General features: G+C 39.8%; 1 protein-coding gene across 1 annotated transcript; it reads left to right on the top strand.

Annotated features, from left to right (window-relative positions):
* The first annotated feature begins 32 nt into the window (after positions 1–32).
* On the top strand, positions 33–4940 carry LOC118775705 (microfibril-associated glycoprotein 3-like). Its single transcript, XM_036525747.1, has 3 exons — positions 33–278; positions 663–964; positions 1336–4940. Exons 2-3 carry the CDS (start codon positions 712–714, stop codon positions 2118–2120), a joined length of 1038 nt encoding a protein of 345 aa, XP_036381640.1. The 5' UTR covers positions 33–278; positions 663–711; the 3' UTR covers positions 2121–4940.
* Positions 4941–12108: the final 7168 nt, after the last annotated feature.

Genomic DNA, 12108 nt, shown 5'->3' with positions numbered 1-12108 from the left:
CCGACTTCCGCTTCCTGTACATAGCAGGAACAGATTCACAACAAAACGTTGTGTTACAGTCCACTTTGAAAAGTGTGTTCCTTTTTAAACGAAACAACGTAACTGTTAGCTACTAACGACAGTCTGTACGACTGAAACGTAAGTCCTAAAAGGCAAAAAAATTGTACCAGATCGTCTTATCCGAACCAGGAAAAACTCAGTCTATGATCTGATTTGTGATGGTCCATTCTTGAGCTTCATGTGGTTGTAAAGAGAGTCGGCTGATTTAAACGAGGAAGGTGAGTGCAATTCTTCCGATGACATTCCTTCTTATTCGGTGTCATTTGTTGGCGTTTAACGTTCCGTTACCACTGTTATCAGGTGCTGGATTGATGACATACGTTATAGATGTATAGAGGTTAGATAGTGATAATGTGTTTGTTTACTGTAACTAAGGCTAGCCAACAAGTCAGATTGATGTCGCTGCTGGCCTTTCAGTTGGCTCGCCAAAGATTTGAGTCTGTCTAGTTAGCTAGACTAGCTAACGATAACACAATAAATTAGCTTTTGTGTACTCCTGGTTGGCTGTCATTACTGCGTGATCTCCAACAGGTTGAGAGGACTTCACACTCGACAGCAAACTGACGAAAATACTGACGAGGGTTTTGTTGTTTGTTTTTCAGGTTGACTAGCTAGCTGGCTGCGCGAATTTTATTCGAAAGCAAGCAAAAGATGGATACGTGTTTAAAAGTCTTTGTTTGCCACATGATCATAGCACAGGTCGGTGCACAAACCGAAATTCCCAACGGGCGACTCCAGAACAAGTCGCTAATTCCAGCGCATCGGCTCGCCAGTTTACCTCCTTTCCGAGACATCGTGGTAAAAGAGGGCTCTAGCGTGTTAATCGAATGCAACGTGACTGGAAATCATGCTGGTGTTTCGTGGTACAACTCCAAAGGCCACATATTGGACGAAGAGGAAGGGGGTAAATGACTATCTTTAGTTGTATATATACACCTAGTTACACTCCTTAAACGTCTCAAAATCTGTCGTTTTAATAAAGCGTGTGGTACTGTTTAAGATACCAGCCATCAGATATTGTTATATTTGTTAAATATTTCATTGTACACAGATGAATGAGATTAATAATTATATATATATATATATATATATATATATATATATATATATATATATATATATATATAATTATATTATATGAATGTGCTACCAACAGATACACTTCATTTGATGTGAATATGTATTTTATGAAACATTCCACTGTACAGAAACTATAGTGACTTTTAGCCAACTTTTCACCAGTAAACTCACCAGATATTTTATATCTTTCTCTAGGGGGGAAATGGTTGATTCTGGATAAAGGCATTCTGAATATCACAACTGTCAGCTTTGAAGACAGAGGCAGGTATACGTGTATCGCATCGGGCGCCTCCGGGACATCAAACTACACCATCACCCTGCGGGTGGCCTACACTTACAGCGGTCTGGGCCTGTACTACGTCATCGTGTGCCTCATTGCTTTCACCATCACCATGATCCTCAACGTCACCCGGCTCTGTATGGTCAGCAGCCACCTGCGCAAGACAGAGAAGGCCATCAACGAGTTCTTCCGCACCGAGGGGGCGGAGAAGCTGCAGAAGGCCTTCGAGATCGCCAAGCGCATCCCCATAATCACCTCTGCTAAGACGCTGGAGCTGGCCAAGGTCACGCAGTTCAAGACCATGGAGCTGGCCCGGCACATCGAGGAGCTGGCCCGCAGCGTGCCCCTGCCTCCACTCATCCTCAACTGCAGGGCCTTCGTGGAGGAGATGTTTGAGACGGTGCAAGTCAGCGACCCCGACCAGCCCAGGGGCAGGATCAAGCAGCGGCAGGCCATCGGTGCCCGCCCGGATGGGGATGATGTCGACGGCGCTCCAGCTCCGTCGGTGGAGCAGAGCTCTGAACCAGAGAGGGAAAGAGAGGGAGAAGGAGCAGATGAAGCTGTGAATGAGCAGAGTCTTGACATTGCGGTCTCTGTTCATCCCCAGTCAGAGTGCTCAGAGGCAGGTACTGATGCAAAGGCCGAGTGCCAAGAGGCACCAGGCAGCCCTAAACGCGTGCTTTATGAAAGTCATATTTAGCCAGCGGGCGATCCACAGCTCTGAGATTGAAGCCCAAAATTAAGCTGCCCAATGAGAAACCAAAAGTAGTGTTTCCCAGTTACAACACTGACCACGGTCTCCTGTTAAGGTGAATTTTAGCGTTGAAAGTTTCTGGTATCTCAGACCTCGAATTTCCAGGTGTATGACTTTGAACTGCTGAATTGAATTGATTTGATACACTTAGCCACTGAAATACCAGTTTGTTTGTGCCTGAGTGATCTTAATCTGTGACCAGAGGACAGAATCAAAATGTACTGGCTCATGAGATTTGGTTGAAGGTTTTTTCCCCCAGATAGTGTTTATGGTGATTGTACTTGGTAGTGTGAAGTGAGGAGGGTGTTTTGAGGAGCCTTTTGTGATCAGCATTGCGAGTGGGTGTTCTCTGCAACTGCCAAGGATGGTCTTTGTTTTTCTCTAATGTGTGAGAATTACTGAGGGAAAGGGACTATGATTTTCAGTATGACTCATAGCGACTGAATGATGCCAAGTAGACCCATCAGAATGCATTGGCCTCCATTTTGCAGCTCTTAATCCTGGGCTAGTTGCAACTGCCGAAGGAAGCCACATAATACTAATTAGGATGTTATGTGAATATTATCCTAAGCAATTATATTACAGTATAATTTATTTCCTCTTAAAGCAGCTTATCAAGAAGCTAGCATTACATCTCATGTGCCAAAACAATCTGTTTTGAAGTGGTATTTTGTCTTGTGCTTGTTATGGTGCATTGCTCATTCTGGCTAAGAGCTGCATAGACCTTATTTACTTGAGATATACATAGGTATGATCAGTACTGTACAGTGTATTCAGGATCTTGCTTCATTGCGAATTTGGTAACGGTTGTCTAAAGATAAAAGTATATATCAAGATAAATTGAGTAAAAAAAGGAGTTGAATGACTAAATGCAGTGATGCCATCTTTCCAAGTGATGGCGCTCTAACACTGCTCTAAAATGTCAAGAGATGAGACATGGCAGCTGTAAAGTTCCAGCGAATGGATCAAGATATATAAAATAGATATGCAGGGCTATAGCAGTACAATTATCTCTAAATCCCTACAAAAAATTTACATCAGTAAAAACTAACAACATATAGGCCTAAAATACACCACGGAGGAACACCAGAAACCCATTAAACCCATTCTTGCACACTGTTCATTCTTTTTTTTTAATGTGTGGATGTTAAATCCTGAATGGCTTTGTCCACAACCTAAAGCCAAGTAGGCATTGTTCAAATGGACAGTATTGTTAGGGCAGCTACAGTTGTATAAGACCGTCATTATAGCAATAACTATGACATCACACCAAAATGTAGAAAATTGATATGAGATCTTTTAAAATGTGTTTGGGTATAAGCAAGATCAGGAACAGTAACTCTGAGGTGAAAAATCTCAAGACACTGTGAGGGAAGTTATATTGGTTATTACAAGCAGGTGTATTTGCTAGCTGAAACACATCTACAGCCAGTCATTGGACTTGCTTTTCCAGTAATGCTGGTGATTCCAGTTAAACAGCTGCTTTGATAAAAGAGGAATGTTCCAAATACATGGTCAACAAATGCGTCACCTCATGACCTGAGTGCCTTTGGAATAATATTGCTGTCACAATTATTTTTACTCTTCATCTCTCTGCTTGGTTTCTTTGATATAAAAGAATGTGAGTCAAATTTGAGAAATTTTTCCATGTGTCATTACATATAAAATCAGTAACTTTTAGTCACTAATTAGTAACTCCAAACAAGTGAAAACCCACCATTGTTTGTATCCAAAGAACAATAATTAATGAATGACACAACTCACATTCCTAAATTACTGGAAGATGGAATATATCCTATAATTCTATATCCTATAATCCTATATACTGACGTCCCCTTGGAAGAAATTTGCATTGTGTCTGTAAAGGCTGGTAGACCCAACCAAAAATAAAACTAGCACTTTAGAACGGGCTGCAGTTGAATACAAACAGTTATGTAATTGACAGGAACATAATATTATCTTGTAAGTACATTTTTTAATTCAAAATAGGGACAATATTCATCAAGAATATGGAACAGACAAGATAAATACGGGCACAGAAAAGTTGTGAGTGTAATATGTTTAAGAGATGAAATTAACTAACACTAAAAAAAGAAATACAGGAAAGCCTTATGATTAACCTCTTGCTCTGTTTAAATATGGAAAAGTAATTTTGGCATTTATATAATGGAGGTAGAGTTATGGTCATAAATGTAACATGATTCTAGGTTGATGGAGATTGTGTTAGGTTGAGTGATAGGCTGAAGGATGAGCTGCTTGTACGTGGGTAGAAAGGTTTCGTCACCTTACAGCAGGGAAGTACTGTGATGAGCAGTCTAAAAAACAAAGCACTTTTGAAACTAGAAAACTATGTAGGGTCGCAGATGCCAGTGGAAGCTTGGCAGTTGGACTAATTTGAGCTGAGCATCTGTTTGTCTTGAGAGAAAACAGTCGAAGAACTCTGCGCTGTTAAATGAAGAGGAGGCAGAGTGGTGTGAAGCATGTTACCTTTTCACAGTTAAAACATATTTCACTGGTCTTGTATTCATATGCAGTACTACAGACAGCGTGTAGTTCAGATAATGCTAAATTAATTTAATTAATGGCAAAGGAGCATTGCTTTAAAGGTGTGGGGTTAAGAAGTAATCAAGTCCAAACAAATGATTAATTTCATGAAGAGTACTTGTGTGTTAGTCCTTACATACTGAAGGACTTTGAAGAAATGAGCCAATGGGAGGAGTGGATTGGCTCATTTCATGCTTCAGGTGTGGGCCAGGTGTGTGTGCGTGCGTGCGCGCGCGTGTGCGTGTGCGTGTGTGCGCAGAGATTCCTCAGCAGGTCAGGGTGGCTGGCAGTCCTTAGGCTCAGGGAAAGTAACTTGTCAGAGAGAACCAAAGCATCAAGGCTTTTTTAATTTCCATATTTCATCGGCAAAATGAAAATTCCACATAGATCTAATGATGGACTGGTGTGTGAATGCCCTAGGTAGTGTGATCCTTTTTCATTTGTCGATGTCTCTGGAAAAGTACAGTCAGACAGTGGTGTTGACATGATTTCCTCCGTTGTTGTGACTTTAAAATCAGCAGGTTTGAGATGTGTTCTTTTCGGAATGCATGCATTCTGCCATTAATTTATCAACAGACAATTTTCATAGAAAACTGTAGGGCTGTAAGGAGCAGAGCCATTTAAAGTTTCCATGTCAAAAATAAGGCATGTTACATAATGTCAGCAATTTTGGTCTCTTATAAACACAGCACAAACCAGCATTGCGTTAATTCTTTCCAGTGGCCCCCTTTTCCATTGTAACTGCTATACAGATTCCTCAGTGAAGGATGTCAGTATGTGTGTTTATGAGCATGCTGACTGATTGATTCTCTGTTGACTGATTTTGCAGATTGCTGTATTTTTGGGTCCATCTCTGTGATGGCCATAGCATGGCTTGGGTGTGTAAGTGTTTGCTGCTGAAACAGAGGTATACCATTAGAATTAGGCAATATAAAGGCGACCGGGATCAGAGATGTACATTCATACATTAATGTATCTGATGTAGAGTGGGCATTTGTTTAATTTCCTGGAATGAGCGTGCTTCACCATTCCACATCTCACAACCTTTATGGTCACGTGGGCCTTGAAAAACGAAAATTAAGAAAACACCTTAATATCAGAATGTTTACACTGTGAATTTGTGAATGTAGTGGCTTTATTCCAGTTGATTCTGTGGTTTTGGAGATTTACAGGTGCTTGTTTTTCAGGTACTCTTCTTTTTCACTGTGAATGTAATAGGTGCATATTTACTGTATTGATTTTTTTTATCTTGGTGCTCTGTAACTTGAAGGTGAAGTGTTTAAATATGTTTAATAAAACTTGATTTTAATTTATTTTTGAATGAACAGTAATCACAAAATAACTCTAACCAATAAATGCCAAAATCAAATACACCTGCTGTTGTTATTTGCATAGCAGTAGCCCTTAAACAAGGACAGTGACAAGTTTAAGCATTATGTCATTGGGTTACATGGCTACATAACTTACCTTGCTTAAGGCTGCATCTGAAGAATCTCAGCCAAGATTCAAGTCCAGAAACAGTCTTATCCATAGTCTTTTGCTTTCAACACTATTCCAATGATTTTGTTTCTACCAGGGTGATATAATGATCTTCCATTACATATGACAATGTCCAATAGTGCATTTCTGACTAATGGTGTAAACATTATGCATTTGTTACCACTGTTCAATCACCCCAAGTGTAAGCTCTTAAAGAAATCAGATGACGTGCAATGGTAGATGCCCTTAAAAGAAATTGGATATAACACATTGGTGCCAGGAATGAGTACTTTTGTTCTGAGCAGGTCTTAAAAAACACTGCAGCCCCACCCCCATGTGCTTCCCTTTATTATTTATCCAACCTTTTTCATTTCCTCTCTAGAATGAGAGTGAGATGTTTTCAGAGTAATGGCTTCTGAATTAGTTCACTGTATTCAAATATACATTGTAATACTCTCAAGGCTGTGTTACGCTTGTCAGTTCAGTTTAAAACCGAAATTGAAAAATGGTTTCAATTTTCCAACTTTTAGTTTTTGTTCATTTACACAACATTGGGAAAAAAAGCTTTAAATGATTAAATGGCCACTTTAGCTTCATTAAAACAAGAAAAAAGGTTCTTGAGATATCACTAAGATTTTAAGGAATGTATTATAAATAAAAGTTTAAACACTGTTGTGCAACATTGGTAAGCAGATATTTTTAAGGGGTTTTAGTGACTGAGTCTGTATCTATATCGCAAAGAGAATGTTGGAATAACGAATGAAATAAGTAATAGGGTATTGTTTTCTGTCAACATCATACAGAAACTATTCAGTAGTCATTCAGAGGAAAAAAAAACAGATTCTTTCAGATTTTTAAGATTGAACAACTCCTTGATTTTTTTTGTGTATCAAATAAATCGATTAGTATAAACCATATAATGTAATAATCAGATGAACTTTGTGAAATAATCTAGATGTGTTAAATGAGCCCACAGACTCACTGTCGATCTGTAAAGAATGCTCATGAACAATAGCATAGGAGAAGAGCCAAAAAGACCAATTACCAAATGAAAAGCTCTGCAGAAGGCTTTTGTTAGACCATCTTCTGCATACAGGCTGAGGTCATAATATCCCTGAGCTTTTTCACACACAGAGAAAAAAACACTTAAAAAATACACAATTTAGCAATAACCTTGAGATCACTCAAACAACCTCTTCACCTAAATCTGCAATGTGTGGGTTGACAGGGTTTTTTTTTTAGGACGCTTGTCACAACATCCAAATGATGCATCGATGGCAAGCTTTCTTTGTGACATTTGAATGAAATGATGTCAGGGGGCTTCACAATTCCTCATTGATTCACGACGGAATACAGATCTGTGATCATATATCACCAGAAAATCGATATACTCGTATAATGTGAAGCGGCAGGTTACCTTGAACATAGGCCGCATCGATAGAAGTATCACTCTCGGGACTGAGCAAAACGGTGCAGCTACCGTCCATGTGCCTCACCGATAAATATCAGTCTAGCACTCTTACATGTCACACGGCGTACGTTACCCCTGTGAAACACTGTAAACGCTTCTGCTTATGAAGGAATTATACTTCAATGATAAAAATGCCGCTGAAGTTTGACAAGTATCAGGGTGTAAGGCAGGGTTGCCTGTGAGGGCTGCCTGCTCCTCCCCACGACAGTGATCTCAAATCAATGCTAATCAGCGAGTATGTAGTGCGCTAGCACTTTGCATGACTTCCTCTATATTGATCATGCTGTTACATGTACAACTGTGTATTGATATATGGGCAGAATGCTCTGTTAGCAACTCTCCGTGATGGCTGGTGCAGTATGTCTGTTCTCACATGAGTGTGTTGAGCTGTTTTTTTTAGAAGCAGTGTCTCTGGAGATTGTGTCCACACTGTTTTCTACTTCATTAATGGTATAGACTGACACTGCAACACTCGAAATATGAAATAATATAGCAATATATATAATTTCACTTTTAAAGCTTCTTCAATGAAAAGATGGTCAACCTTCCACCAAAAAACATTTCCAGTTATGTTTTATTCTCAAACTGTGATAGTAATGGGCATTTTAAACAAAAATCTTTTCAACAATAAAAAGTAAATTGAAAAACAGGTTTCCAATTTTCCACTGTCAGGGTGTTTTTTAAAATTGAATTGACACGTTTTACAGTACACTACTTGACACAGACCACAGACTATGTATGCATTGATAAAAAAAAAAAGTTTTCAAGATGCCATGCCAGTGAATGCTTTGTTAGGAAAAACATCAGCCAATCTGGAAGTTCTGACAACAGTAGGAGTAAATCACTGCTCCATATGGCACAGACTGCCTAATAAAAATGAACAACTTGCTCCTGTCCAGTCCTTTCTGGCGGCCCAAGAGGTGCACTGCAAGCCAAGCAGAAAAAAAATGTCTGAAAGTGTCAAAATGGGCAATTTATGTCGTGCATTATTCAGCGAAGCAGAATGATTGTCAAGCGGACATTAGGGAAAGTTGTGTCTGAACACATTCCACCCACAAGCTGTGAAGATGGGCACCGTCCTGTCTGAACACTAAGGGGTGTATTCTGGCGTACTGAAGGCTCCAATTATCTTTGACTCTGACGCTTTTAGGAGTGCATAATTAAAAAGCATGCTGGAAAGCAAAGGTGCGCAAATTATTTGTCAGGTTTAATTTACGTGAATTGTGAGTCCCATGCAGTCACTGACAACAGGTCAGTTAAAGAAAAAAAACAAAAAAAAAAACTTTATGAAAGGAGGCCCCGTCTAGGTACTGCTCTGAATCAATTACACAGGCATACCATGCTGAAAGCTCACATACAGAAACATATATTGAAATTCTGATTGTAGACTCATACTGTTGACATATATCATAGGCATGCGCAACTAAAACAAAAGGGGCTCTGCAAAATTGTCGAACAGACTTGCATTCAGTGCATACCATTGAACAAAACATCCTTGTGAACTTGCACCATGTCCACACTTACACATCAAGTGCACACACACACACACACACTGTTTATTACTCACACACAAATAACCACAGTCTCAATAACACACAATGGGTACATAAATCTTCCAGCAGGATGGACGCATCCTGTTCAGAAAAAAAAGGTGTTTGCCTACCTTAGAATTGAGACTGGGGAGGCGTGGGAAAGTGAGAGATGGTGGCACGTAGGCTATAAACTGGAATAGAGCCAGGATTTATCTGAGGTCTCCAACTGCATGCCAGCTCCAGGAAGGCAGCGGTTCAAAAGACAGAGGCCGTCCCTCCCTCTATGAAGAGGAACAGAATCCTCTGACCCCCTTTCTTTTAATCTTCCCTAACCCCCCCCCCCCCCCCCCCCCCCTCCGAGCAGCTCCCCACTGCATACGAGGAGGGCAGGATCCCAGAGGCAGAGGGTCCCCTGCCCATCACTCATCAAATCAAACCAGGAGAGGAAGTAAAGCAGGCATTTACCACAGCCCTGAATAAGACAGGGAAGTGCAATGCCGTGGGGGTGGGGGGGGGTGGGGGGCAATGCATGCAATGTGATTCTCATAATTGTAAATGAACAACTTGAGACAGAGAAACAGACCGACCAGCAGAATATATTGCCTATGACTTGACTGTGTGCAGAAACATTAGCATGTGTTAACGGCTACTTTTAAATGACTTGAAAGTGTTTGTTTTTGTTTACAATTAGCTGCTGTCTACATTTTATTGTGCAATTTTGATGAGCCGCAACCTATCACTTTCTTGATTGTGTTTAAATATCTCAAGAGGGTTGTCTAGCAGGAGCGGTCAAACAGCCATCAGGCAGCAGCATTTTGAGCTACTCAGGTGTGCAGAATGGCTTTGGTGCCTAATCCTATCTTCAACACATTTTTTCTTCATATTTGTTCTTTGTTATGCCATTACAGTTGCTCAGTAGATGCTTTAAAGCAGAACATATAGCTGATGGTTATTTCCTGAAGCAGTCTAGGTTATGTACCTTGTCCAAGGGTACTACAGCAGTGGCTCACCTGAAAATCAAACCCATCAGGTGAAAAAATTAGGTCGGGTTACAATACCTGCTCCTTATCCTTAAAACTATGCCACATTTCTGCCCTCTTTGTGCTCCTCGGCTTTCATTTCAAATGTGTCTCAGTGTACGGCACTGAAAATTGCTTTGCCGTGTAGAGATCTGTCTTTCTCGATTACCTTCAAGCATGCAGGAAAAGGAGAGGAGCGCGAAACAGACTGACTGGAAACAAGTGGAGCATGGGAAAACTCAGTAAGAAGCATAACCACTATACTGACCACCAGATGGTGCAGTGTAGTTACCAGAGGTGGCAGGTGTTTGTACCATGAGTAATCAAGACCTCAACATCAAGACCTTCTTTAGAAGACCTAATCAGGAGCCAAGTTATGACAGTAAGTCATCAACACACCTCGGGTTCTGCTGCAGTCACATAATATTGAAATTACCGCCAGCCCTTACCTTGCACTCAGAACTGAGGGGTAGGCTTATTTTTACCTCATGTTTTTATTTAAGAAATACTAGGACGTTTTGATATGTTACTCTGAAATAAATATTTATTCATGTCATATATGTGTAGGTAACAACTTTTCATGTTAATGTCACTGCTTGCTTGTTCCTCCAGTGTTGTGTTGAAGTTATAGGCAACGGAAGTGTGTGCGTGCTGCACAAAAAGTCCATTGCAAAGAAAAACCACAACCACATGGTGGCCATTTCTGTAACCATTTCTGTGGGCATCAGAATTATTCATATATAATGCATATATATTTGAATTATTGTAATAATTTTGGTAATAAGAATGATATATGGAATGTTGTTGGGTATTCATTACAAATTGCAGGCATTACAAAAAATATAAATAAATAAATTAATAATTTTTTTTTGATGTGGCCAAATGAAATAAGAATCACGGTGTGTTTTCCCAATAACTTTGAATGATGATTTCAAGTAGTTTTTAGTTTTATTGATGCTGATACAAGATCTTGAGTTTGGTTACTGGTAAAATTGACAAAGACAGTTGTGTAAGAATAATGAAAAAGTAACACTTGCTTAAATTTATTGTTCAAAGGACAAAGTTGTGTACACTTAGATCAAATCTGGACCCGTGTGTTACTCTTTAATTCTTGAACAAATAAAACCAGATTGCTAAATGTACATGATCATCTTACACAAAAGGATAGGATCCAACCCAAGGCATACTGCAGCCCAAATCCTTTCTCGTTGCTGTATGCCTATGATGTGTGCTAAACAAAAACTGTTACAAACTTTATTCTGTTATAGGCCCAAGGCAACCAATTTTAGTATTTATGTTCATACATGCGCAGTGCAGTAACCTTACTTTATACTAAATATCTGAGTCATTCACTTGTTACTATCTGACAGCTTCTGCCTACTTAAAGCCGGTTTATAGTAATGTTCATATTTTATCATTTCATAACAGTCTTGAACCAAACAGTGGCTTGTATAAGGAGAGGCAATACAAGCATCACAAACGATAGCTCCTGTACTTCCACAGAAGTATATATCCTAAGCTAAATTTTAACAATCAGTTAAGCACACTTGAGAAAACCTATCTTGCTCATCTGTGCATCTGTAAAGCACCATATGCAGGACAGTGGAATGATGTGCAGATGAGCAAATGTAGATGTGGTTCAAAAATTTTGCCGAGCCAAAAAGCGACAACTGCCCAAGGTAGAAGGGAAGACTCCATTTGGTTGGTGAGGGCGTGAATTTTGAAGTGTACTAAATTACAATATCTCATTTCAGGAAGTAATACATTCAGATGGGACCCATCTGAATGTTATACCCACCTGAGGCATTTTTGAGATCACTGTGGCTGTAAAAGTGAAAGTAATCAGCACCTACAATTTCCCATGTTGGCAGTAGGAGTGGCAGTGTAGC

Source organism: Megalops cyprinoides, chromosome 3 (genome assembly GCF_013368585.1).
Source record: "Megalops cyprinoides isolate fMegCyp1 chromosome 3, fMegCyp1.pri, whole genome shotgun sequence".
Lineage (NCBI taxonomy): Eukaryota > Metazoa > Chordata > Actinopteri > Elopiformes > Megalopidae > Megalops > Megalops cyprinoides.
Note: the sequence above shows the minus strand (reverse complement) of the source record. Positions and strands in the feature narration are given on the sequence as shown.